The sequence below is a fragment of the Pseudochaenichthys georgianus genome, unplaced genomic scaffold, assembly GCF_902827115.2.
Source record: "Pseudochaenichthys georgianus unplaced genomic scaffold, fPseGeo1.2 scaffold_267_arrow_ctg1, whole genome shotgun sequence".
NCBI lineage: Eukaryota > Metazoa > Chordata > Actinopteri > Perciformes > Channichthyidae > Pseudochaenichthys > Pseudochaenichthys georgianus.
The window spans coordinates 297,448-322,755 of NW_027262956.1; the positions used below are offsets into that span (position 1 = coordinate 297,448).

Here is a 25,308-nt window from a genome sequence, read left to right on the forward strand (position 1 = left end):
TGATTATATGTCAGTTATGGTTGAAAGTCCAACGTTTATTCAACATTAAAACAATTTGCGCTTTCTGTTTAATTTCAATGTCCGGGTTTCAACATGGATTCAATATTTCTGCCTAACCATATTTCAACATTGATTCAATCATATTTTGCTATCTGGGGTATCATTGCTTTGAGAAAAAAGATTATTAATTTATCCCTTTTTGAAGTGAAAATATAGTCATTTGTTCTGGGCAATGCATTTTTGAGCCTGAGGCCTGAAAAACAGGCTCAGGGCTTAACAGGTTAATGCAACTGAATTGGGACAGTTGAAGAGGTTTTTTATGTATTTAATTTCACCGGCCACCTATAAGGATCTTCCTCTGAATTCTGCCGGAAGAGTTTTTCTATGTAACTGAAGAGGGCCAGTTCAAGAGGTTTTTACGAAAGAAAATAAAAAAATGCAACCGGAGAATGAATGATTATATCTTAGAAGTTAACACCAGATGGAAATAATTGTATGATTTGATGTACCGAGAGAAAGGAAACATCCTCTAAAAGTGTGGACCATTTCAAGTGTTCCTTTAATTGGTTGTGTTGTTGGATAGAGTGTGCAGCAGTGAGAGGTTCACGTTCAATGACTGGATATGTTGTATCTGGCACAATACCAACAAGTTATAATAAACACACCCGTAGTACACTATTGGTTACTCGTGCAATACTTCAGGCTCACATTCATAAGATATTTCTACGAAACAAATGAAGACTGGATGGGCAAAAATGGGAACCACCTCCAACATTGACAAACAAAATTAAGTATTTGGTACCAACCCCACTGAAATGCTTGATACCAATTCAATGCCCCGGTAAAGCAATTATTAGAGATGCATTGGGTGATTGTGAAATCAGAATGTATTGCAGAACTTAAAACATGGCCTTTATTGGCTAAAGGTAAAACTGGTCAATGTGTCTTCTGAGATATACCGTGTAAATTGGGAGAAGTGTCAACTTCTGATATCATTTTTATTTATTTATCGAACAGGGTCAGGGCTAATTTAATTTATCAACATTTCTTTAAATGTGCCAGACTTAGCCAAGTAGTTGTTTTTCACCAGAGGTCCCTGAAGAGATTTTGATAGTCACCCTGCCTCACATGCCGCCTCGACTTCAGACAGCTTATGAATATGACTCCGGGTTACTGTGAGACTAAACAATACATTTTAATTCATAAAAAATCATAAAAAGGCTTAAAATGCATTCAAAGGCATTTGAAAATATATTTTTAATTACAATTCACCACCAGCTAGATAAAAAGAAGAGTCAATAAGAAATCTTACATGAAAACGTACTGTATGGCATCATATGGTGTTTCAAATATAATGTCTGGGTTGTTGTAGAAAAGTTATTTTATAACGTCAAAGACAGAAGTTAATTTAGCTTTTGTATAACCATTTTATAAATATTTTGCATTGAATTAATACATTTCATCCATTTTCTAGTGAAAGTTTAGCCTGTTTTATTATTGACATAGGTGTATATTACAATGTTACATTCTTATGTTAAAATAACATGCTGGTGACATTTGTCTGTGGATTCATGAATTAATTACTAGAACATTTTTCCCATTATAAAATTCAATGCTGAAAATAATTTCACTTCATCAGATCCCACATTATTCAGAGTTGCAATTTTTACCATTTTGTATGAATATGTTTTGAAAAACTGTTTGACACTTCATCTTTTTCTGCCACCGGTCAACAGTTTATAACGGAGCACATGTTTACATAGGTTTCGTAGTTTGGACATTTGCAGTCCGTACATGACAGGGTTCATTAGTGGCTGTATGATGAGAAAATACAGTGACAGAATAATACGCAGCACACTGGGAACACCGCTCATATCAAATCTACTCTGAAGTACTTCAAAGCAGCAGCCAAAAGAGAAGTTGAGGAGGGAAACAAGGTGAGGTGTGCAGGTACTGACAGCTTTCTGTCTGGTCTGTTTGGAGCCAGAGAAACACACTCTGAGGATCCTCATGTACGAGAAGAGGATTGGAATCAGAGGGACTAAGATTGTGAGAGCAGTAGCAAAAACTCCATAAATGTTGTTCACCTGAGTGTCAGAACATGCCAGCTTCACAATAAGGTAGTTATTACAATACAAACTGTTAATGATGTTTCCACATAGTGTCAAACGGATGCTCAAAGATAAAGGTATCAAGAACTTCACAGAAGAGTACAACCAAACCAGAATAATGAGGATAAGCACCTTGTGAGAAGTCATACGTGTGTTATATTGCAGAGGATAACAGATAGCAATATATCTGTCATAAGACATCACGGCTAAATTACAAAACTCTATACCTGCATATGTGTACAAGCAGAAAATCTGCAGGAAGCAGAGCGGAGCAGAGACAGTGAGAATGTCAGAGAGGATCTGAAGCAGAAGGAATGGAAACAACCCTGTACTACCATACAGTTCATTTACAAACAGGCTGCACAGAAAAAGGTACATAGGTTCATGTAAGCTCCTGTTCACACAGATAACCACAATCAGTGACGTGTTGGCAACAACAATCATAATGTACAACATGGCAGTTATCGTGAAACACAAGTACCTCAAATATCCAATATTCAAATAAGCTCCAAGAATGAAATAGGATACAGTCAGTGGAGTTGAATTGGACATCATTCTTAGTGGTTAAACGTTAGTATATCTGAGCACATTTGAACTTCACAGTCTTAACTTACCATCCCCCCCGGAGTGTGTCAGGAACTGTACATTAATGCAACATGAGCACATCACACACAGTGCAGTGTCTCTCACCTGCTGTGCTGCAGACTGCTGCAGTCCCTTCTGTCAGCTGCAGAGACTTCTGCTGCTTTAAAGCTTCCAGAACACCAGAACCCAACAGGCCAAGCCCCCTTACCATCAGGACCCAGACCAGCCTATTCATTAGATTAGATTAATATTCAACTCAAGGAGATGGAATGATGCATAATAAAATAGATGTATTGCCCAAAGTAAATCCAGAATAACAACCCAAACGTCAGTCTTAATGTCCGAGTGTCCTTGGCGTCACCCTGGACAGCTCCCTCTCATTTTCACCTCACATAAAAAACATCACAAGGGCTGCATTATATTCTATTATACAAAAAATCACCGGACTTCGCCCAACCCTCAATATCGTACCAAAGTTCTGGTTCACGCATTAGTCACATCCCACCTCGACTATGGTAATGCCACTGTCTCTGGCCTTCCCATCAAACTCCTCAATACATTCCAAATCATCCAGAATTCTGCTGCCCCAATGCTCACCGGCACCAAGTCCTCTGACCACATCATCCCATCCTCATCCAACTGCACTGGCTCCCTGTTCAACACCAGATTGACTACACAAATCTCCTGCTCAGCTACAAAGCCCTCCACAACCTGGTCCCCCACCTATCTGGCAGACTTCCTTCAGGAGTACACCACCCATTCTCTACTGGTGTGCTAGGCTTTAAGGCCAACAAGTAATCCGTGTGTTGGCAATCCTTCAGGTGGTGGAGCCACTAAAGTGGGCCATGGTCCGAGGGTGAAAGGGGGCCCCGGGAGGTAGCAATGCAGGGCGCGATCGGCCATTGTATGGCGAGGCACTCCTTCTCCAGCGGTCGGCCCCCTCCACCTCCTGAGACAAAACGGACCCCAACCCTCTATTCAAGGTGTGAGTCTGCAAAACAAAAGGGAGGGACAAGTTGGGAGTGTACAGGAGTGGCTTGCCACACAGGGCTTTCTTAATCCTCTCAAACGCCGGCTGAAGCCTCTCAGTTCTCTGCACCGGATCTGAAGCACCCTTTCGGGTCAGGTTGGTCAGGGGGCTGGTCAGCTAGGAAAAGGAAGGGATGAACTGCCTGTAGTAGCCGGCCAGCCCCATGAACCTCCTGACCTATTTTTTCGTCTTGGGCACCGAACAGGTGGAAATGGCGGCGGTCCTCTCTACCCTGCCCACTGCCCAAGTGGTACCCCATACCGTACTTCCCTCCGCCAAACCGCACACTTCTTTGGGTTGGCCGTGAGCCCCGCCTGCCTCAGGGACTCGAGCACTATCCCCAGCCGCTGCTCCCATGTCATGAATGATGACATCTTCTTCAAGTACGCAGCAGCATTTGCAGAGTGGGGACACAGGACTTGATCCATTAGCCTCTGGAAGTTGACTGGGGCCTCAAATACTCCGAAAGGAAGTGTTACAAATTGGTACAAACCATAAGGAGTGGAGAAGGCCGTTTTTTCCTTCGAATCTGGAGATGGGGCAATCTGCCAATAGCCCTTTGTTAACTCCAGTGTTGTATACAAGCGAACAGTGCCTAGCCGATCGAAGTTCGTCAACCCGGGGCATTGGACAAGCAACACATTTTGAGACCTCATTAGCCCTGCGATAGTGCACGAAAGGATCTTACGTACGAGCACGACGGGAGAACACCAGTCAGTGATGGACTCTTCTATCACTCCCATTTCTAGCATTGACTGGAGCTCCGCCTGAACAATTTTCATTTTGTATTCAGACAGCTGATAGGACGGTGAACACATCATCACGCCAGGGGGCATTTCTATGTGGTGGTGAATGAGAGAGGTGCGCCCTGGCAGGGGGGAGAACACATGCCTTTGCAACGAGGTAACGTCTGCTCTCTGGCCCGGTGAGAGATGGTTGTCGCAACAAACCAGGGTTAATTGGTTTATTTGTATTACCTCCCGTACCTACTCATCTCTCTCGATCACTGTGGTGGCCAGAGATGCAGACGCCACCTCCCTCCATGCTTTAAGGCGAGACACGACAGGCAAAAACATCGTTTTTCAAGTACTGGTCAATTCTGAGATGTTGTGCTATTTTGATTCTATAACATGTTTTCTTTCAGGCTTTTGGATGGAAATGTACAAAATACACATTTAAGTGTTTATTTTACTATAGTTTGTTAGGGGTGTTGAAAATAATCGTTTCTACGATGCATTGCGATGCGGACGTGGACGATTCGGTCTCGATGCAGTGACGGAAGATAATCGGTTATAGAGTAGTAACGTTGCTTCCTGATTTTCCGGCCGCGGCTTTACTATAACGTTTTTTCTGTCACTTTAATATCAAATCGGTCGGTGACGCAGAGATCAGGGAACATACGTGACAGCGGCACAGCAACACCGAACACGGAGCAGTCTGCTTTATCCACCAACACAAGAACACCAGTCCAGAACCCACAGCAGAAGGACCCGCTCTGAATCACTCCGTGTTGCTGCGGCTCAGAGACACAGACAGGGATTTATGTTTTTCAAAAATAATCGCGTTACAATCATGTCAGGTTTTTGGTGGATTTAATTAAGTCTTGGATTGCAGAGTATGAATGTCCTCTAGCAATTTTCAGATGATATATACGTGTGTAAAGTTTGTGAAGGCAGGAGGAAAAAAGCTTCCGCGATCACCGTCTCCTCTCCGTTCCTCCAAGCCCCGCCCCCTCCCTGAAAATAATGAGTGACATGCTGATAGTGACCCGATAGAAACTTTATTATTCACTTAATCACTGAGATATAATGAAGCTAATTTTATCTTTCATTCATTGGATTTATGTAACAGTAAAACAGAGAATGTAAGTGTGCACCCACATGCAGTATTTTAGTTTGTATATGCTGTTGTAAATACTCCTGTTGTCTGCTGTGTTCAGACTCACGTCCTGTGTGTGATGCCTCATTCAGGACATTCAGTGTCCTTTCTTAACAGAAGGCCGTGGCTAGAAGCTGCAGCTAGACTGCAGAAGCATTAGCTTTTTGTTTTTGAGGATGGAACAACTTCACACACGGAGGCTAGACCTATACAATTCATTTATTTTGGTTTATAAATGAATGTCAAGACATTTATGTTATTGATTTCTGAAGCACTTTCTAAATAATAAAAAGAGAGTTCATATGTATTGACTGCATGTATGCATTGATGAAAAATAAGCCATGTGCAGTAATCTAGAAAATTGAGGATGCAACGCATTGGTATGAATCGAGATGCACCGGGATGCACCGGGATATCGAACCGAATCGAATCGTTGACAGGATAATCGTAATCGAATCGAATCGTGAGACCAGTGAAGATGCACAGCCCTATAGTTTGTCTATTTGCGTCTGTAGATTTCTCCTAAATTCACCAAAAGTTAGCATTCTAACGTAACATAAAGTACCGCGACCGCTGTGTGCACCATGTCAAGAGAGATATTGTTGGAAAGCTGTTTCTCTCCTGCACAATCTCATCAGATCCAAAAAAACGTTCAAGACGACAACAATTGTCACTTGCACGAAGCAAGGTTATACAAAAAACAAATGACCCCGAACATGAAATACCTTCACGGAGTGAGTCGAGGCGCAAGCTGTCATCCAAAGAGCAGGAGGGTTTAGCTAGCGCCTCACTGCAATCTTTAAAGGTCGTTTTCTCAAAATGAGTTTTTTCTCCTACTCTGAGTTCGACATTTCAACTTCAGTAGCACGTAGATACACCAAACCTTCCGGTTATATTCCTATCAATATTATGAAAGCTTTTACAGAAGGGTTTGTTCATATATCATTCATAGCCTGAATTATACAACATTGTATACCTAAAAACATGGCGAAAATTGATATTTTAGGGCTGTTGACAGTATTTTCTGATTTATGGAGTGATAAAAAGAGATATCCAATATCCCTTCTGTAAAAGTATTAGATACTAATATGACTACAAAATGAAACAAGAATTTTGAAACTGGCTTTATCCAAAGTTAAGATTTCGATTCCTGAAATGTGTTAAAATATGTGCATATTTAATGAGATAATGGATAATTTGCATATTTAAACATGCTATTTCAGAAAACTTGTAATACAAAAAACAATTGCCTTATTGGAAGTAATTAACTGGAGAGATTTCTAGCTGATACCTTTAAGTTAAAAAAGTACCCTATTCACTTGGGGTGTCTCGCCTTAACCTGTTAAGGCCCTGACACACCAAGCAGTCACCAGAGGACTAGCCTACGCTGAAGTCGGCTGTTGCCTGGCCGTGTTCTCCTGCGTTTTGGCCATGTGTCGCACGGGAACACACCGCACCGACTTCAGTGCGTGAGTGGCAATAACTCTCCTTACCAGCAGGCGGCGGTAGTGTGTATTCGTCATTCAAAAGAGGCAACAACCGGAAGACAGAGAAGAAGAAGAGTATCTTTTCTCCGTAATATCATACAGAGCTGGCCTCTCCTGGATCAAGGTGATGAGCAGGTCTTCGTTTGCATCATTCCAGATCGCCATGATGAGATGAAAATGAATAGCAGTCTGTGTGTGCCTTCTTAAATCGTTTGTTTACGTCCCTCACTTCCGCTCCGCTTCTCATGCACTGATTCGCTAGCTGAACAGCCAATCAGAGTGATTATTTGGTCCGACTGCCAGACCCGATGCATGGCCGATTCAACATGTTGAATCGGCCATGCATTGGGTCTGGCAGTCCAAATAAGGCGTGTCACGGTCGACGGTGCGGGACACACCAACCTGACTACGGCGCCGCGAATGCCCGACAGCCTCTGACGGCCTCTGACTCCCAAAATCGGGTTGGTGTGTCAGGGCCTTTAAGCCCCAAGCCTGTTTTTCAGATTTCAGGCTCGAAAATGACATGCCCAGAGCAAATGACTATATCTTCACTTCTAAAAGGGGTCAATCAATCAATCAATCAATCAATCAATCAATCAATCAATCAATGTTTATTTATATAGCCCAATATCACAAATGTACATTTGTCTCAGTGGTCTTCACAGTGTGTACAGAATATCAGTATGACAATACGACACCCTCTGTCCTTAGACCCTCACATCGTACAAGGAAAAACTTCCAAAGAAAACCCAGTTTAAAGGGAACATGGGAGAAACCTCAGGGAGAGCAACAGAGGAGGGATCCCTCTCCCAGGATGGACAGACGTGCAATAGATGCCGTGTGTAAATTGAAAAGATAATACATTTGCAACATAGGTAGTCCAAATGTTTGGAAATGCATGTGTGTATAATAGGAAGATGAATCCACGAGGATATCCATCCAGGACCTATGATCCAGGACCACAGCCACGACTCAAGATCCAGCGCTCGCGATCCAGGACACAGGACCGCAGGATCATCCATGACTCCGGATCCCAGCGTATATAGACACCAAAAAGAAAGACATTTGGGGAAGCTGGGTTAATCGGAACATGAGTGTACACAGGTACAGACAGAGAGAAGGAGGAAGTAAGATGTCCCCCGACAAACTAAGCCTATATCAGCAAAACTAGGGGCTGAATCTAATCAGCCCTAACTATAAGCTTTATCAAAAAGGAAGGTCTTAAGCGCACTCTTAAAAACGGATAGGGTGTCTGCCGCCCGAACACAAACTGGAAGCTGATTCCACAAATGTGGAGCTTGATAAGAAAAGGCTCTGGCTCCCATTGTACTTTTAAAGATTCTAGGAACAACCAACAACCCTGCATTCTTGGAACGCAATGCCCTAGTAGGACAGTAGGGTATAATGAGTTCTTTAAGGTAAGATGGCGCCTGCCCATTAAGGGCTTTGTAGGCGAGAAGAAGAATTTTAAATTCTATCCTGTGTTCTATAGGGAGCCAGTGTAAGGCAGCCAGAACAGGAGTAATGTGGTCCCTTTTCCTAACTCTGGTTAGTACACGAGCCGCAGCATTTTGAATCAGCTGAAGCGACTTGATTGACTTCTTGGTACTCCCTGATAATAAAGAGTTACAATAATCCAGCATAGAAGTAACAAATGCATGGACTAGTTTCTCTGCATCGTTTTGAGGCAAGATATGCCTGATTTTTGCAATGTTACGTAGATGGAAGTAGGCGGTCCTTGAAATTGATTTTATGTGGGCGTTAAAGGATAAATCCTGATCAAATATAACACCAAGATTCCTTACAGTCTCACTGGAGGCCAAATTAATGCCATCCATAGTTAGTATGTCTTTAGATAATTTGTTTCGTAGATTCTTCGGGCCAAGTACAATAACTTCAGTTTTGGTCGTGTTTAACATCAAAAAGTTTAAGGTCATCCACGTTTTTAAGTCCTTAAGGCAGTCTTGAATTTTATTTAGATGATTAATTTCATCAGGCTTGATTGATAAATATAGTTGAGTATCATCTGCATAACAATGAAAGTTTACAGAATGATTCCTTATAATATTGCCTAACGGAAGCATATATAATGTGAACAAAATAGGTCCGAGCACTGAGCCCTGTGGCACTCCATGGCTAACTTTGGTTTGCGTGGAAGATTCATCGTTAACACGTACAAACTGAGAGCGTTCAGATATATAGGACCTAAACCAGCCTAAAGCAGTTCCCTGTATGCCAACTAAGTGCTCTAGTCTTTGCAATAGGATATCATGGTCGATAGTATCAAATGCAGCACTAAGATCGAGCAAAACAAGAATAGAGACAAGTCCCTTGTCTGAGGCTATTAGAATATCATTTGTGACTTTAACCAGAGCTGTCTCTGTGCTATGATGTGTTCTAAAGCCAGACTGAAAGTCTTCAAATAAATCATTGTTTTTTAAGTAATCACACAACTGTTTTGCGACCGCTTTCTCAAGAATTTTTGAGAGGAACGGAAGATTAGAAATAGGTCTATAGTTGGCTAAAACCTCTGGATCGAGGTTGTGCTTTTTAAGAAGCGGTTTTATCACTGCTACTTTGAATGATTGTGGAACATAGCCTGATAATAAAGACATATTCATAATATTTAATAAAGAAGTGCTAATTAATGGAAAAACTTCCTTCAACAGCTTAGTTGGAATTGGGTCTAACATGCACGTTGATGGTTTAGAAGAGAATCATTGAATGTAATTGTTCAAGGTTAATGGCTGAAAAGCATTCTAGTTTACTATCTAGTGTAATATTAGAACTTACGATTCCGGGAGCTGTTGATAACACTATACTGGTCGAAGGCAAGAGGTCATTAATTTTGTTTCTAAGAGTAACAATTTTATCGTTAAAAAAGCACATAAAATCATTACTACTGAGTGCTAAGGGAATAGAAGGCTCAATCGAGCTGTGGCTCTCTGTCAGCCTGGCTACAGTGCTGAAAAGAAATCTTGCATTATTCTTATTCTCATCTATTAATGAAGAGTAGTAGGCTGCTCTCGCTTTACGCAGTGCTTTCTTATATTCATTGAGAGTAATATGCCAAATTAAACGAGATTCTTCAAGTTTAGTGGAACGCCATATCCTTTCAAGTTGTCTAGACTTTTGCTTTATTTTGCGGGTTTCTGCATTATGCCATGGAGCTAATCTATGTTGTTTTATTTTCTTCTTTTTCAAAGGAGCAACAGAGTCTAATTTTATTCGCAGCGCATCTCTGACATATTCTTCATGTCTCAACCAAGTTTCAGTGAGACAGCATATATCAATATTATAATCTGATATTAAATCATTTACCAATATTGCTTTAGATGCTAGAGATCTTATGTTTAAGAGACCACATTTAATCTTCCTGTTTTGTTGCACTGTAGTAGTTGTTACATTTACTTTTATTAGGTTATTATGTATGACACCTCTATTAGGTTTTACCTTAAATTGTCCTTGGGCAGACACACACACCGCTAATATTGGGTATTTTATTGGGTTCGGGATTCCTATGCGTGACTGCCTAGGAGAGAGCGCAGAGAAGCGTGTAAGACTGCGACTCTGCCTCCTGGTCTCAACTCCAGTTTGTCATGGATTACGTCCACAAAGCCCTGAAATGTTTGCCGAAATGAGATCTGCACCTTTCAAAGTAGGGTGAATGCCGTCTCTCTTAATCAGACCAGGTTTTCCCCAGAAGGCTGTCCAATTATTTACGAAGCCCACATTGTTTGCTGGGCACCACCAAGACAACCAGCGCTGAAATGATGACATGGGGCTATACATGTCATCATTGATCAGATTGGGGAGGGGACCAGAGAAGATTACAGTGTCCGACATTGTTTTAGCATAACTACATACCGACTCCACATTAAGTTTGGTGCATTCTGATTGGCGTAAACGAACATCATTACCACCGACGTGAATAACAATCCTACTGTATTTACGTTTATCTTTAGCCAGCAGTTTAAGATGCGCCTCAACGTCGCCCGCTCTGGCCCCCGGAATGCATGTGACTGTGGAGGCTTCGGTCTCTAAATTCACGTGTCTCATAATAGAGCTACCAATAACCAGAGTTGGCTTCTCAGCGGGTGTCTCGCTGAGTGGGGAATATCTGTTAGATACGTGAACGGGTTGGTGGGGACCTGCGGGTTTCGCGTTATGCCCCTTCTGAACAGTCACCCAGCCTCCCTGCTGCTCGGGAGTTGCCGGGGGACGGCTAAGAGGAGCTACATTTTGCCGGTCCGCACATGCTAACATGGGCTTTACTTTAGCTGAGTTACTTTCTAAGATGCGGAGCCGGGCTTCTATGGCTATGATTCCCGCCTCCAACCTAACAACTATACTACATTTAACACATGTATCCTTACCAGTAAGGGAGGCCGGGAAGTAACCAAACATGAGACAGGAAGAGCAGGAAATAGCACCAGAAGGTGGGGAAAGAGCCATGGCTAGCTATCAAGCTAAAGTAGCTACCGTTAGCAAACCCGAAAAGAGTGTAGGCAACTGTGGAGTTACAGTCGCTAAGAGAAGGAGAGTTGTGAGTGCTTAAGCTGTAGTAACGTGTGATTACAACGTCAGGCAGTTGCCGTGATCAAGAGTTTTAAAACGATCGATTAAGTTTAAATTAATAAGCTATCAGCAACAGAACAGGCACACGGGATACCCGGAGATGACAACAACAACCGGAAGTTACAACGTACAACGTGCTCACCGCAGTAGGTTCCTCCTTCCTTGATTCTAGTTTGACTCATAATCTTTTTTCTCAAAGCAATGATACATCTGTGAGTTGGATGTAGAAAAGTCAGAATCAATATAGATGTTTTTATTTTAAAGTAAATTCAGGTTGAACAAAAACCCATTACTTATAGTGAAAACCACCCTTGAATGATGGGATCGGAGACTAAAAGCTTTAGGAATCCAAACTATAAAATATAAGTACCCTGTATCAAGATTGATGCAAAACAAGTGACATTTTACCTTTTTAGAGAGGTTTAGAAAAAAAAACCCACCTCTGGGGTCATTTGGGTGTATTTGCCATATCTCTGGAACCCATTGGTCGATTTTGATGATTGACACCTCTTTTGAACCGTTAGAGCCAATATAATCGAGGGGTAGTTCACAAATCCATCTAAACATTACCATTGGTGAATAAGAGTGATGCGCAGCCAGCATGCCCAAAACCAGAAGCTCGGTTATATCTCTCACAGGCTCCGCCCTCTACTGGACTCTATGGGTACTACCCTATATGCAAGTATTCACCTCCTGAGATTTCTATAGACGTACAGATGTAGCACTCCAGATCAGACTCAAATGGGTGTGTCCCAGTCAAAAGCCCAGCGGATGCCAGTGGCTGGGGGTGTTGCCAAATTGCTAGAGGGCGTTGCCCAATTTCCCCATTTGTTCAATTACAGGATTTAACCATGAGATGGCGCTTCATTCACAAAATACACAATGGGTGTTGTAGAAATATCAATATTTTAGATCAAATAAAGTATATAGTTTGCTTTATGCAGTATATTTCCTGTAATATTGTACAGTAGATTGAAGTAAATCAACTTATACATTAAGATAAGATAAGATGGACCTTTATTAATCCCGTGGGGAAATTCAGTAGTTCAAACAGCAACAGGGTGAGAGTGAAAAACAGGACAGCACAGATTCACACAGATTAATAAAATCAAAAATAAGATGAGCGATAAAAAATAATAATAATAATGAGAAACTATGAAATAAGAAATGAATAAAACTAAAATGTAATTATCATATCATATATTATAATGTATTGTATTATTAAGTGATATCATACATTAACCCCATTATAGCAGATGCCACATTGAATGGATGAACACATGTATGCATCAATAATTACAACAGAGTATTTCTAAATACAAGTTGTAAAAATACTTATATGTATTTAATATTAACCCTTTGGAGTCGACCGTCACGCCGGCGTGATCAGATCACATGACCTGTTCAAGCCGGTGCCGCATAAAAACAACAGTCCGGACAACATTGCTGTGTGTTTCTGTCAAAAGTACTGGCTTGAAACTACGGTATATCCCAGTCTTTGATTCATGCAAAAAGACCCAGTAAACACGGAGATACGGTGATATAAAGTTAATACATTTCAAAAGTATGAAATATGGAAGCACATATTTGAATATCTTCGCCATATTTGATCATTTTACGAAACGGAAAATACTGGAAACTGTAGATCCTGCTCAACAGGATGTATATGTGTATTTCTGTCGAAAGTACTGGCTCGAAACTATATGCCAGTCTTTGTTTCATGCAAAAATACCCAATAAACACGGACATACGATGATATAAAGTTAATACAGATATATTTCAGAAGTATGAATAATGGAAGCACATATTTTAATATTTTCGCCGTATTTTATCCTTTTACGAAACGGAAAATACTGGAAACTGTAGATTCTGCTCAACAGGATGTATTTACCAGGAAGGGGTGAGGTAATCAGGTAAACGGAGTGATACGAAACGAGACGAAAAGAGACGAAGAGGGACGGCGGGAACCGAAGAGAGATGGCGGGAAATGGAGAGAGACGAAGGTATACGAAGACAGGCTGCGGGAGACGAAGAGAGGCTGCGGGAGACTGCGATTGAAGTAAAGTGACAAACAAACATTGAAAATGTAGATATAGTTAGATATATTTAGAGTTTTGAAGACTCAACTATGATGAAGAGAACTCTGAACGTGAGTCAAGCTTTAAGCTTGTTTTTTGACATGGAGGAGGAGGAATCTGTGATGTTGCCCTCTGTGTCGTAGTTGACAGAAACCGCTTTGAAGCGTGGCACAGATAAAGACAGAAAAAACAGATTTTTGTACATAATGTGTATATATATATATATATTTGTATTATATTTATAATAACACTTTTGCCTTATCAGAATGAAATCCCATGCTACCTCAATCAAACTTTCACATTATCATAGTCACATCCCATGTATATATTTCCAGCTTTTAAATGGTTTCGTTGTGTATGTTTGTGTTGTGAAAAATAAAATCATTTTCAAAATCTGTTTTTACGTTTTTGTTGTGATTTTGGGTCCAAAATGTTCATATAGTAGAAGATCACCTACATCCAAACGAAATAAATATAATTAATTATGATGAATACGTTAAGTCTTGTTCATTGTTTTTCACTTTTATTAAATGTTTGATATTTCCGGTGGAAATGGTGGACTATCGGACATTCAAAATGCAGCATATTTTCACTCTTACACACATATATTCTCATTTTGCTCTCATGTGAAATCTACTAAATCAAAGTATGTCATGTATATTTAGTTTTTCTCCCTCTCTCTCTGTGTGCGGGGGATCACAGGAGGGGGGAGAGCTGTGGAATGTGACTCCACACATTCCGATAGCCAATTAGTTTTAAACAAAGGGTCCTCAACATACATAGGACACATGGGGGGGTTGGGGCTGGAGAACGGTTTGAACCCACCAGGGCTGTTTCCTCAGAACGAGAGGAAAGTTTTTACCAGGACAGCTTTTTTAAGGGACAGCATCGCCCTGAGATCTATGCTGCTAATATGTTCATGGCCATAACGCCATTTGTAACATAGAGGAGAATGGTGAAAATAACCAACTGGACTGGGACCAATGGGAAAATGCCTCTTCCCCTCAATGTGAAGCAACAGATTGAGTCTTATGTTTCCAATCGGTTCCCAAATCTGAACATTGACCAGTGGCATAAGATCAGGAGCCGGGTAAACGAGAGACTGAGTTGCCCCAGAAAAACAGATCCCGAAATCGCTCGTCCTGGTTTCCGCAGCAGATAGGCCTACAGCATGTGTCTGTTACTGTATGTCAGTTATTTTAAATAAAATGGTGAAAACTGAACTTGAAAATTGTTTCCTCTTTTTATTTTCTTTATTATTTTCGGGATGGGGAGACGTGTGTGATTAAAAATTCATTCGCAGAAATGTAAAGTGATCTAACTAAGTTCTATTCATATTCTTGACGGGAAGAGCCGTGTAAATGGGTGGCCATATGCATTTGAAAAGCAATATAAATCACACAGTTATTATGCAATAGGCTATAAAAGCACCACCGATTACCTTTCTCCAATTCAAACTCTTGACGGGAAAAAAGGAAGGTGTAAATGGTTGGGCTATACTGTACTGTATACATACAAAGGCCATTCAATAGACGTTCAATATATAGTATTCGTTTATTAGAGTCGGCTTGACTCGGTTTGCATTCATAAAGAATGCACAAATGTGTTTAATCGTTAATGTCATAGTATTCGTTTATTAGTCCCCGAGGGGAAATGGGTAGCAGCACATCACAGAGGCATTTAAAAAGTGAAGAACATTCAAGTTAAACAATACTAAGTAAACAATTAACACAGAAAATTATGTGGATTAAATCACATTTATTTCGTTAAAAATAAACGAAATGACTCGGTTTGCATTCATAAAGAATGCACAAACGTGTTTAATCGTTCATGTCAGATATGTAGGCCTACTAAGTAAATAGCCTACATTAGTTCCTGCTCAAGATTAGATTAAACTTTATTGTTATTGCACAGATTACAGGTACTGAGACAACGAAATGCAGTTTAGCTTCTAACCAGGTGCAACAAGCAGTAAAGTGAAAAGTAATGTTCACAATCTACAGAATAAAATATATAATGAATTGAATGATGAATAAACAGTGAGGGGTATGAATACACTAGATATCAGCCTGTGAGCAGTATGCACAGTGTGTTAATCGTTAATGTCAGATATGTACTAAGTAAATAGCCTACATTAATTTCATGATGGATTAAACCACATTTATTTCGTTAAAAATAAACAAAATGATTAAATGTAGGGTGAATTGCCCTAATGTGGAACATTTTTGCATTTCAGACTTCGGGAATATATTGCGACATGAAGCCGATACAATAAATCAAAATCCAGTAACATTCTGAAATCCCCAGGATGTGTCCTAATCAAACCAAAAGAGAACATGCAGATATTAAACTCATAAAAGAAATGGTAGACATATTAGTACTCTTAGTGCCAAGTTGTCTCAGACAATCTGTTTTCATAATGTGGGACAGTTCTGTGCAAAATGTGAGACACTGAAAAGTCTATATTAAAAAGCCTCAGTCACCTTCATTCATGTAATAAAAAAATCTCAAAGCTACAGTAAATGTGCAATACCATGCTATGTTACTATTTATAATGTTATTGTTGTTACAACAGAAGATGTTTTTATTTAAATTGAAGTTAAATGCATCAATCTGGTGCACTGAGGGCAAAATTAGTAGATCTGTGGATACGGCTCTCAACAGAACTATTCTTACAATGTGTGTTGGAAGGTATTAAATTACTATGCATATGTTATTGTGTAAACACACAGCTGATCACCTGAGAGCTGCCGTTTCATTCAGAGCCTTTAAAAAAAACGACGGTCTGATTTCAACAACTCAATGTGTGATTATTATAGCAGTAATATTAGACACTAATAATACAGTAAACTATTAGCACTGTACATATTATTGTTTGCCCGTGGGATTAAGGATGATCGGTAGAGAGCTGCTGCATTTTCCTCCGTCGGATGTGATATAAAAATAAAGCGATTATTGTCGTTGTTGTAAACTCACGTGGATTAAATTGAGTGCATTCATTTCAACTCGCGAACATATGATACATTAAATGATCGCGAGGATCACGATCGAACATCGTTTGTTTGACCCTGGATGCATTTCCTGATCTAAAAACATAGCGATGGTTTTGTACTTACACCAACGTGAATTAAACATTATTTTGTTAAATAAAAACATGGTGATGTTTAGTAAATGATTACATGTCTCTTACTTAGCACAGAATATGATCCTATCCGTGACATATATGGATCTTAACAAATATCCGCTATATCAGATCCCTGTAGATCAGCTGTTTATTTCACATGAGTTCCAGTGTGGCAGCTTTTCACGGCTCCCCCTGGTGGATCCATGATCCATTGCAGCTGGTTTAATTATAATTCAATGTATTTATCAAGGGGGCGTTTCAAGTCCTGCGGGGGGGTTTTACTTTTCAGCAGGGGCCCACCCCGTGCCGATCACGGACCCGCCCGGGTAGGCGTCTGAAACGAAGCGCTACATCTGTAGCCGGCCTTGGGGTGGGCCTACCTGAATGCGCGCGCATCTCACCGTATAAAAATCCAATCCACTTTATTCATATAGCACATATTAAAAACAAAGGGTTTACCGAAGTGCTTGACAGCAGACATAACATTATAATAAAATATAATATTACAATAATCGATAAAAGGCACCTGCTTTTCCGTTTCCAGATGTCAGAGCAGATTCGATTATATTGGCTCTAACGGTCAAAACGAGATCTCACCAAAATCGACCAAAGGGTTCCACAGAAATGGTAAAAACGGCAATTTCCACCCAAATCACCTCAGAGGTGGAGTTTTGCTTGGTCCACGGGCCTTGCTTAAAGTGGGCCGGATGGGAAATATGGACTAGTTGATTAGATTTATTTTCCTCTGTATTATGACATTTTTAACAAAAGTCCTCAGCCTACCGACTTCAATCGGGTGCAAATGCCAAAGCTAAATCAAATGTTTCTTAGCATTTGCAAGGTTCAACCTGATGAATCTGAGTTAGGCAACCAGCCAGCCCTTTCATCATCAACACTAACACAGGAATGGAGAAATTAGCCTTATTCCTAGAGGTTAAGAGATTATGTAATTTATATAATTCAAAATAAACACTATTTGGTTCTTGCGCACTCCATAAATCCTTAACTGTTATGGATTAAATATCTAAAGTGTTACTGTGCGATTCATTCTCTGTGGGTATGTGTGCATTCAAACTGCATTTGTAGTTTCAGGCCTGCGTCACAAGATGACAGCGTCTGCATCACTAGGGCCAAAAGGGTGGGTTGAGGGGGTCTGGAGGACGGGTTTGGGCTGACAGCACTGGGGCACGGTAGAGGATCAGGACAGGAAGGGGTCTCAGGCGGATGGCCCGGGGCAAGGCAAAGTTTGAGGGGGGGGCGAAGGCAGCAGCGGGTGAACTCAGGAGGCTGGGCACGAGGGCAAAGGCAGTGGTTGGGAAAGTCAAGGGGCCGGGCTCGAGTGCGAAAGCCGCGAAGGCAAAATTCAGGGGGCCGGGCTCGTGGAAGACAGCCATTGGGGAACTCAGGAGGCCGGACACAAAGACGGGCAAGAAGGTGGCGACAGGAGAGCTCCGGAGGATGGGCAGGATGGCGCCGACGGGACAGCTCCGGAGTACCTGCAGGACGGAGGCGGGATAGCTCCGGAGGACGGGCAGGACCCGGTGTCCTCCCTTGGGTTGTTGTCAGTGGGACCCTCGACGGAACAGGACACGGTATCGGCGAGACCACCAACAGGACAGGACACAGAGTTGGCAGGACCCCCGGCGGAACAGGTGTCGGCGGGATAGTCACCGGTGTTGCAGAAACAAGGGCTGGTGACAGCAGGACCCTTGGCGTAGCAGGTGTCGACGGGACCTCCAACAGGACAGGACATTAGGGCTGCACGATATATCATGTCGTGACGATAATCGCGTCATGCACATGCGCGATATTGACATCGCAGGACGTGCGTTTTTTATTTACTTGAGTGAGTGACATGCAGGCTCTGCATGCACAGCAAACCACTAATCACAATCATTCTTTTTTTCGTTTATTTGAACCGGGACAGCGCACATTCTCTAGGTCGTCCTCAGACAAGCACTCCATCGTCGCTTCCAGTCATCCCGGTTCTCCATACATCTGGCCAGTTCATTGGTACTTTGTGCTCCTGCGTCATTCTTGAGTACGTCCACGTATGTTGGTGCGGGACGTCCTCGTGACCGATGCCCGTGTGTTGGTTCCCACAGCACCAATTTGCCGGCTGGCAGCTCTTGATGCCTTTGGCAATGTCCTGCTAGTCTCATTCTCATGGCTGCAATTTTCTCGCTCACCCTTGGTATTCCCTCGTACAGGATCTTGTTGGTTACATGTACACTCTTTCTGATGTTATGTACTGCTCGCAACATTCTGGTGTAGCATCCGTCAAGAGACTTTTGCTTCAGGGTCCAGCATTCACTGCCATAGAGGAGAAAAGACTCTACCGTTGCGTATAAGAAGCTGAGTTTGATTTGGCGGGGGATGTTGGAGTTCCATACACTGGTCATGCCGTTCAGGGCCCTCCATGCAAGTGCCTTCCTCATCTTAAGATCTTGCTCGGTTGAGTTGACCCATGAGCCCAGGCACTTGAAGTCCTTGACTTGATGAATACATTGATGAACACATTAAAACAAAATAATGCTTACAAGTGTAAATGAGCCGGATTTTAGCTTTGAGCTCATTTCCATCCGTAGTCCCGTCACATACAACATTTATGAACATGACATTTCTATACATAGCAAAAATAAATACATGATATGCAGGGAGAGCATGAGCAGCATACAAGCATGAACTGGAACCATGGCTGCTGGGGCATGGGCTGGAATCCTGGCCTTGCATCTCCTAGAGGCCTTTTGGAGACTCCGTGGATTTCCTAAGGCCGGATCCCAGGAAGGGGTTTGAGGCTTGAGACAAGCACTCAGGGCTGCTTGTAAAAACCTTAAGCCACTCGGGCAACAAGCTCCAGAGCCCGGGCTTGTTGGCCACCTCCATGCGTGCCTATTTCAGGGCAGCCTCTTTGGCCGCTCTGGATGGGTCTCTCATCCACTTATCCAAAATATATTCAAGAGTGTACATCAGCAGATCATTCTCCTGAGCGGAACAATCTGCTGGGTCCATTCTGGTCTGTTCGTACTGTCAGGGTTGGAGGAAAATAGGACCCAAATGCAGTAAAGGACTAACAAGGTCAGGTAACAGAAAACAAGCTTTATTTCCCAAAGCCGATGACAAAAAAACCTCAGGAACAAACATGGAGCCTCACATAAAAAACGGACAGGTGGCATGGATTTCAAAAACTGCAGGAAACATGGACAAGCATAGATGATGAGGGAACATGGACATGAAGAGACAAGCAGGTATCATATACATTAAGAGATGACGAACAGACATGGAGCACAGGGGAAGACAAGATTAAATACACAGAAGGGTGATCACAGGAGAAGACACAGCTGGGCAGGGGCGGCAGAAACACAAGGGCAACAGGTGAACACAATCAGACAATCAGACAAACCAGGGAAACTAAAGACAGGAAGGCAAACAAACAAAGTAGGATCAGACAAGACACAAGGAGGAAAATATTTCAAAATAAAAGGTGGAAAATGAAAACATAAATCCAAAACGAAGACACTATCTCTATATAAGCCCGCTTGCAAAACACTCATACTCTGCTTCATGGTGAACCTTTTAGTTTATTAGTGGTTCAGTTTGTGACCTGTAAATCCTAAATTCTGGTCACTTTTTTCAAAATAAAATGAAAGTCCTGATTTGTTGTGGTCACATTATGTGTTTTGACCCATCTCTCCCTACAGATAGGGAGGTCTGGGTCCTGATGGTAAGGGGCCTGGCCTGTTGGGTTCTGGTGTTCCAGAAGCTTTAAAGCAGCAGAAGTCTCTGCAGATGACAGAAGGGACTGCAGCAGTCTGCAGCACAGCAGGTGAGAGACACTGAACTGTGTGTGATGTGCTCATGTTGCATTCATGTACAGTTCCTGACGCACTCCGGGGGGGATGGTAAGTTAAGACTGTGAAGTTCAAATATGCTCAGATATCTTAACGTTTAACCTCTAAGAATGATGTCCAATTCAACTTCAGAAACTGTATCCTATTTCATTCTTGGAGCTTATTTGAATATTGGATATTTGAGGTACTTGTGTTTCATGATAACTGCCATGTTGTACATTGTGATTGTTGTTGCCAACACGTCTCTGATTGTGGTTATCTGTGTGAACAGGAGCTTACATGAACCTATGTACCTTTTTCTGTGCAGCCTGTTTGTAAATGAACTGTATGGTAGTACAGGGTTGTTTCCATTCCTTCTGGTTCAGATCCTCTCTGACATTCACACTGTCTCTGCTCCGCTCTGCTTCCTGCAGATTTTCTGCTTGTACACATATGCAAATATACAATTTTGTAATTTAACCGTCATGTCTTATGACAGATATCTTGCTATCTGTTATCCTCTGCAATATAACACGTGTATGACTTCTCACAAGGCGCTTATCTTCATTATTCTTGTTTGGTTGTACTGCTTTGTGAAATTCTTGATAACCTTATCTTTAACCATCCGTTTGACACTGTGTGGAAACACAATAAATGGTTTGTATTGTATTAACTATGCTGTTGTGAAGCTGGCATGTTCTGACACTCAGGTGAACAACATGTATGGATATTTTGCCATTGCTTTCTCTGTGTTAGTCCCTTTGTTTCCAATCCTCTTCTCGTACATGAGGATCCTCAGAGTGTGTTTCTCTGGCTCCAAACAGACCAGACAGAAAGCTGTCAGTACCTGCACACCTCACCTTGTTTCCCTCCTCAACTTTTCTTTCGGCTGCAGCTTTGAAATACTTCAGAGTAGATTTGATATGAGCGGTGTTCCCAGTGTGCTGCGTATTATTCTGTCACTGTATTTTCTCATCATACAGCCACTAATGAACCCTGTCATGTACGGACTGCAAATGTCCAAACTACGAAACATATGTAAACATGTGCTCTGTTATAAACTGAAATAAATGAAGTGTCAAACAGTTTAGCTAAAAAGTTCAAGTGTAACTGAATCATGTGAGATCTGATGAAGTGACTTGATTTCAGCAGTGCATTTTATAATGGATAAAACGTTCAAGTATATTCATGAATCCACAATCAAATGGCACCAACATGTTGTAACATTAATAGCATTGTAATATTCACCTGTAGTCATATTATTTTAATGCAACATATGAAACATAGTCATATATGTCTGTTATAAACTGTTGGCTGGTCACAGTAAAGATTAAATAACTTAAATGTCAGTAAACCGTTGAAGACACTTTTTGAATCTATTGATTTTGAAAATACATATACAAGATAAAGAAATAAGGTCATACATTTTAGAACACTGAAAAATGTGATGTGAGCTTAAAGAGGGCCGGGTGGGAAATATGGACTAGTTGATTCGATGTATTGTCTTTGTTTTGGGCACCAACCTCTTTATTATTACATGTCTAACAAAAGTCCTGAGCCTACCGACTTCAATCGGGTGCAAATGCCAAAGCTTAATCAAAGGTTTCTTTGCATTTGCAGCGTTCAACCTGATGAATCTGAGTTAGGCAACCAGCCAGCCCTTTCATAATCTACACTAACACAGCAAAGGAGAGATTGGGCTTATTCCTAGAGGTTAAGAGATTATGTAATTTATATCATTCAAAATAAACACTGTTTGGTTCTTGTGCACTCCATAAATCCTTAACTGTTGTGGATTACATATCTAAAGTGTTGCTGTGCTATTCATTCTGTGTGGGTATGTGTGCATACAAACTGCATCTGTAGTTTCATGCCTGCGTCACAAGATGGCAGCGTCTGCATTTCAAGTAGAAGCAACTTACTGAATGTTTGTGCAACATATTGCTGAAAATGATTCACAAAGAAGAATGAGAAGAGGAATGAAGGGACTTTGTCAACTGAAATGTAGAGCTTTCCATTTGAAATGGACACAGGCAGGGTTTGTATTAGCAGCATAATGCAGTAGATAACAGTGGATCAGAAAGCAAGGAGGCTTAATAATAAAATATGCTAAGATATGCGTATCAAACTGAATGGATCAGAAGCAAAGAAGCGTCAGAATTAGTGTTGAAGTGAGTCCTCATGTCTCTTCAATCAGTCAACTATGGAGCTAATTTCCAGCCAGAACTCCACAAACAAACTAAACAGGTTTTACAAATGCCTCATGGTTCACTAACAAACACAATGTGGTTTGCAAATACTAAACACCATCTACAAACTAATGCATTTAGTGTTGCAAAGAAAACACGTATCTATCAAAACAAACACATAACATTTTTCTAATAAATTATATTTCAGAGACAAATTCAGCATAGGTTTTACAAGAACACGCCTTTTTTGTACAAGTACACAACTTTTTTTCACAAGTATGCTCCAAAACCTTTTCTTCTCACGGCGGAATATTACTGCCAAAAGTCACGTGACATATATATATATATATATATATATATATATATATATATATATATACTGTATATGCCTTTTTTGGATCCCTTTTATGCAATATTTATTAAAGTGTCACTAGTTATTTAAACAAACCACTATCTGAGCATCATACAAGCAACCATAAAACGCCCTTTATCCAGAGAGCCATTGAAGCATGTATCCTTCCACAAAACTTTTCAACTTCTGTATTAATAAAGTTGCCACGTGTTTTCAAATACAAGTTAAGGCAATATCTGTGCAGAACATTACAAATATTCTTCATTTGCAGTATTTTAAGTGTTCAGAAAGACTGCATCAATTATATGCTATATATCTATATATCTATATTAGGGCCGGGACTTTAACGCGTTAATTAAGATTAATTAATTACACAAAAATGAACGCGTTAAAAAAATTAACGCATTTTAATCGCACTTTAATCGCACTTATTTTTTGCACAGTGGAACGTTTCTCACTGGATGAGTTTCAGGCGTACCGATTATACTGGAGCACCAACTAACGTTCATGACTTCAGCATGGGACTTCAAACAACAACAAACCACGGTGAACAATAGTCAAACATGAACGAACAAGCTGATGAGACCGCTTTGGTCGGCCCCGTGGATGGGAAATGTTGTTTTAAAAAACGGACGGATGGAAGCGTCGATAAGAGCACGGTTGTGTGCAAATTATGCAAACAATTATTTGCATATCACCACAGCACATCAAGCCTAAAGTATCACCTAAATGCAAAGCATCTACAGATGTAGCACTCCAGATCAGACTCAAATGGGTGTGTCCCAGTCAAAAGCCCAGCGGATGCCAGTGGCTGGGGGTGTTGCCAAATTGCTAGAGAGCGTTGCCCAATTTCCCCATTTGTTCAATTACAGGATTTAACCATGAGATGGCGCTTCATTCACAAAATACACAATGGGTGTTGTAGAAACATCAATATTTTAGATCAAATAAAGTATATAGTTTGCTTTATGCAGTATATTTCTTGTAATATTGTACAGTAGATGGAAGTAAATCAACTTATACATTAAGATAAGATAAGATGGACCTTTATTAATCCCGTGGGGAAAGTCAGTAGTTCAAACAGCAACAGGGTGAGAGTGAAAAACAGGACAGCAAAGATTCACACAGATTAACACAAACTATGAATATTGTGGTGCTTGAAGCTGGTTAAGCCGGCCAGGTTATATATATATATATATACATATATATATTGTATATGCCTTTTTTTGGATCCCTTTTATGCAATATTTATTAAAATATCACTAGTTATTTAAACAAACCACTATCTGAGGATAATACAAGCAACCATAAAACGCCCTTTATCCAGAGAGCCATTGAAGCCCATGAAGAATTTATCCTTCCACAAATATTTTCAACTTCTGTATTAATAAAGTTGCCACGTGTTTTTTAAATTCAAGTTAAGGCACTATCTGTGCAGAACATTACAAATATTCTTCATTTGCAGTATTTTAAAAGTGTTTTAAAAGTGTTCAGAAAGACTGCATCAATTATATGCTATATATCTATCAATATCTTTATTAACTTCAACCAAACTCAATTTAAATAGCGGGCAAAAATGAGTATAGTATATAGTTTATGTTCAATTTTAACTATTTTAGCATATATTGACTGAACCTTTTTTAATAATTTATTATAATTTAGAAAGGTTTTTGTGAGAAATCATTTAAAAAATTAAAACATTTTCATTTTATATTTAAATTTGAAATGTTTACACAACATTATTAATTTATATATTTTTATAATTTGTTTACATTATGAATCCATTTATTTTATTGTATTTCCTTTAGGCTGGGGAAGATATCCAGCATGTGGTTCAACATATAATACAAGTAAGTATATGTACAACATGGAAAAGTAAATAAAATAAGTTTAATAGGAGGATGTGGATTTATTTTCTCTCACCTTGTAATTACACAATCAAACAATCTATAATTTAGCTCTGACCTTCTCAAAAACCATTTTTTTGTACCAGACTTTCCAAGGGGTACAAATGCTGCTGCCGGAGTACTGACTGGAAGTATTGCTGATATCAAGTCTACCATCCT

The 25,308-nt window shown here is 40.6% G+C and overlaps 2 protein-coding genes across 2 annotated transcripts; one reads left to right on the forward strand and one right to left on the reverse strand.

Annotated features, from left to right (window-relative positions):
- Positions 1 to 1,709: 1,709 nt before the first annotated feature.
- Positions 1,710 to 2,666, reverse strand: LOC117442075 (olfactory receptor 2A14-like). Its single transcript, XM_034078072.1, has one exon. It carries the CDS (start codon positions 2,664 to 2,666, stop codon positions 1,710 to 1,712), a length of 957 nt encoding a protein of 318 aa, XP_033933963.1.
- Positions 2,667 to 20,832: 18,166 nt separating this feature from the next.
- LOC117442076 (olfactory receptor 10A6-like) lies at positions 20,833 to 21,771 on the forward strand. The gene has a single exon (XM_034078073.1). It carries the CDS (start codon positions 20,833 to 20,835, stop codon positions 21,769 to 21,771), a length of 939 nt encoding a protein of 312 aa, XP_033933964.1.
- Positions 21,772 to 25,308: the final 3,537 nt, after the last annotated feature.

Bases quoted from the DNA above. Each gene is read 5' to 3' on its own strand.
- LOC117442075 (XM_034078072.1), bottom strand. From the start codon at position 2,666: ATGATGTCCAATTCAACTCCACTGACTGTATCCTATTTCATTCTTGGA.
- LOC117442076 (XM_034078073.1), top strand. From the start codon at position 20,833: ATGATGTCCAATTCAACTTCAGAAACTGTATCCTATTTCATTCTTGGA.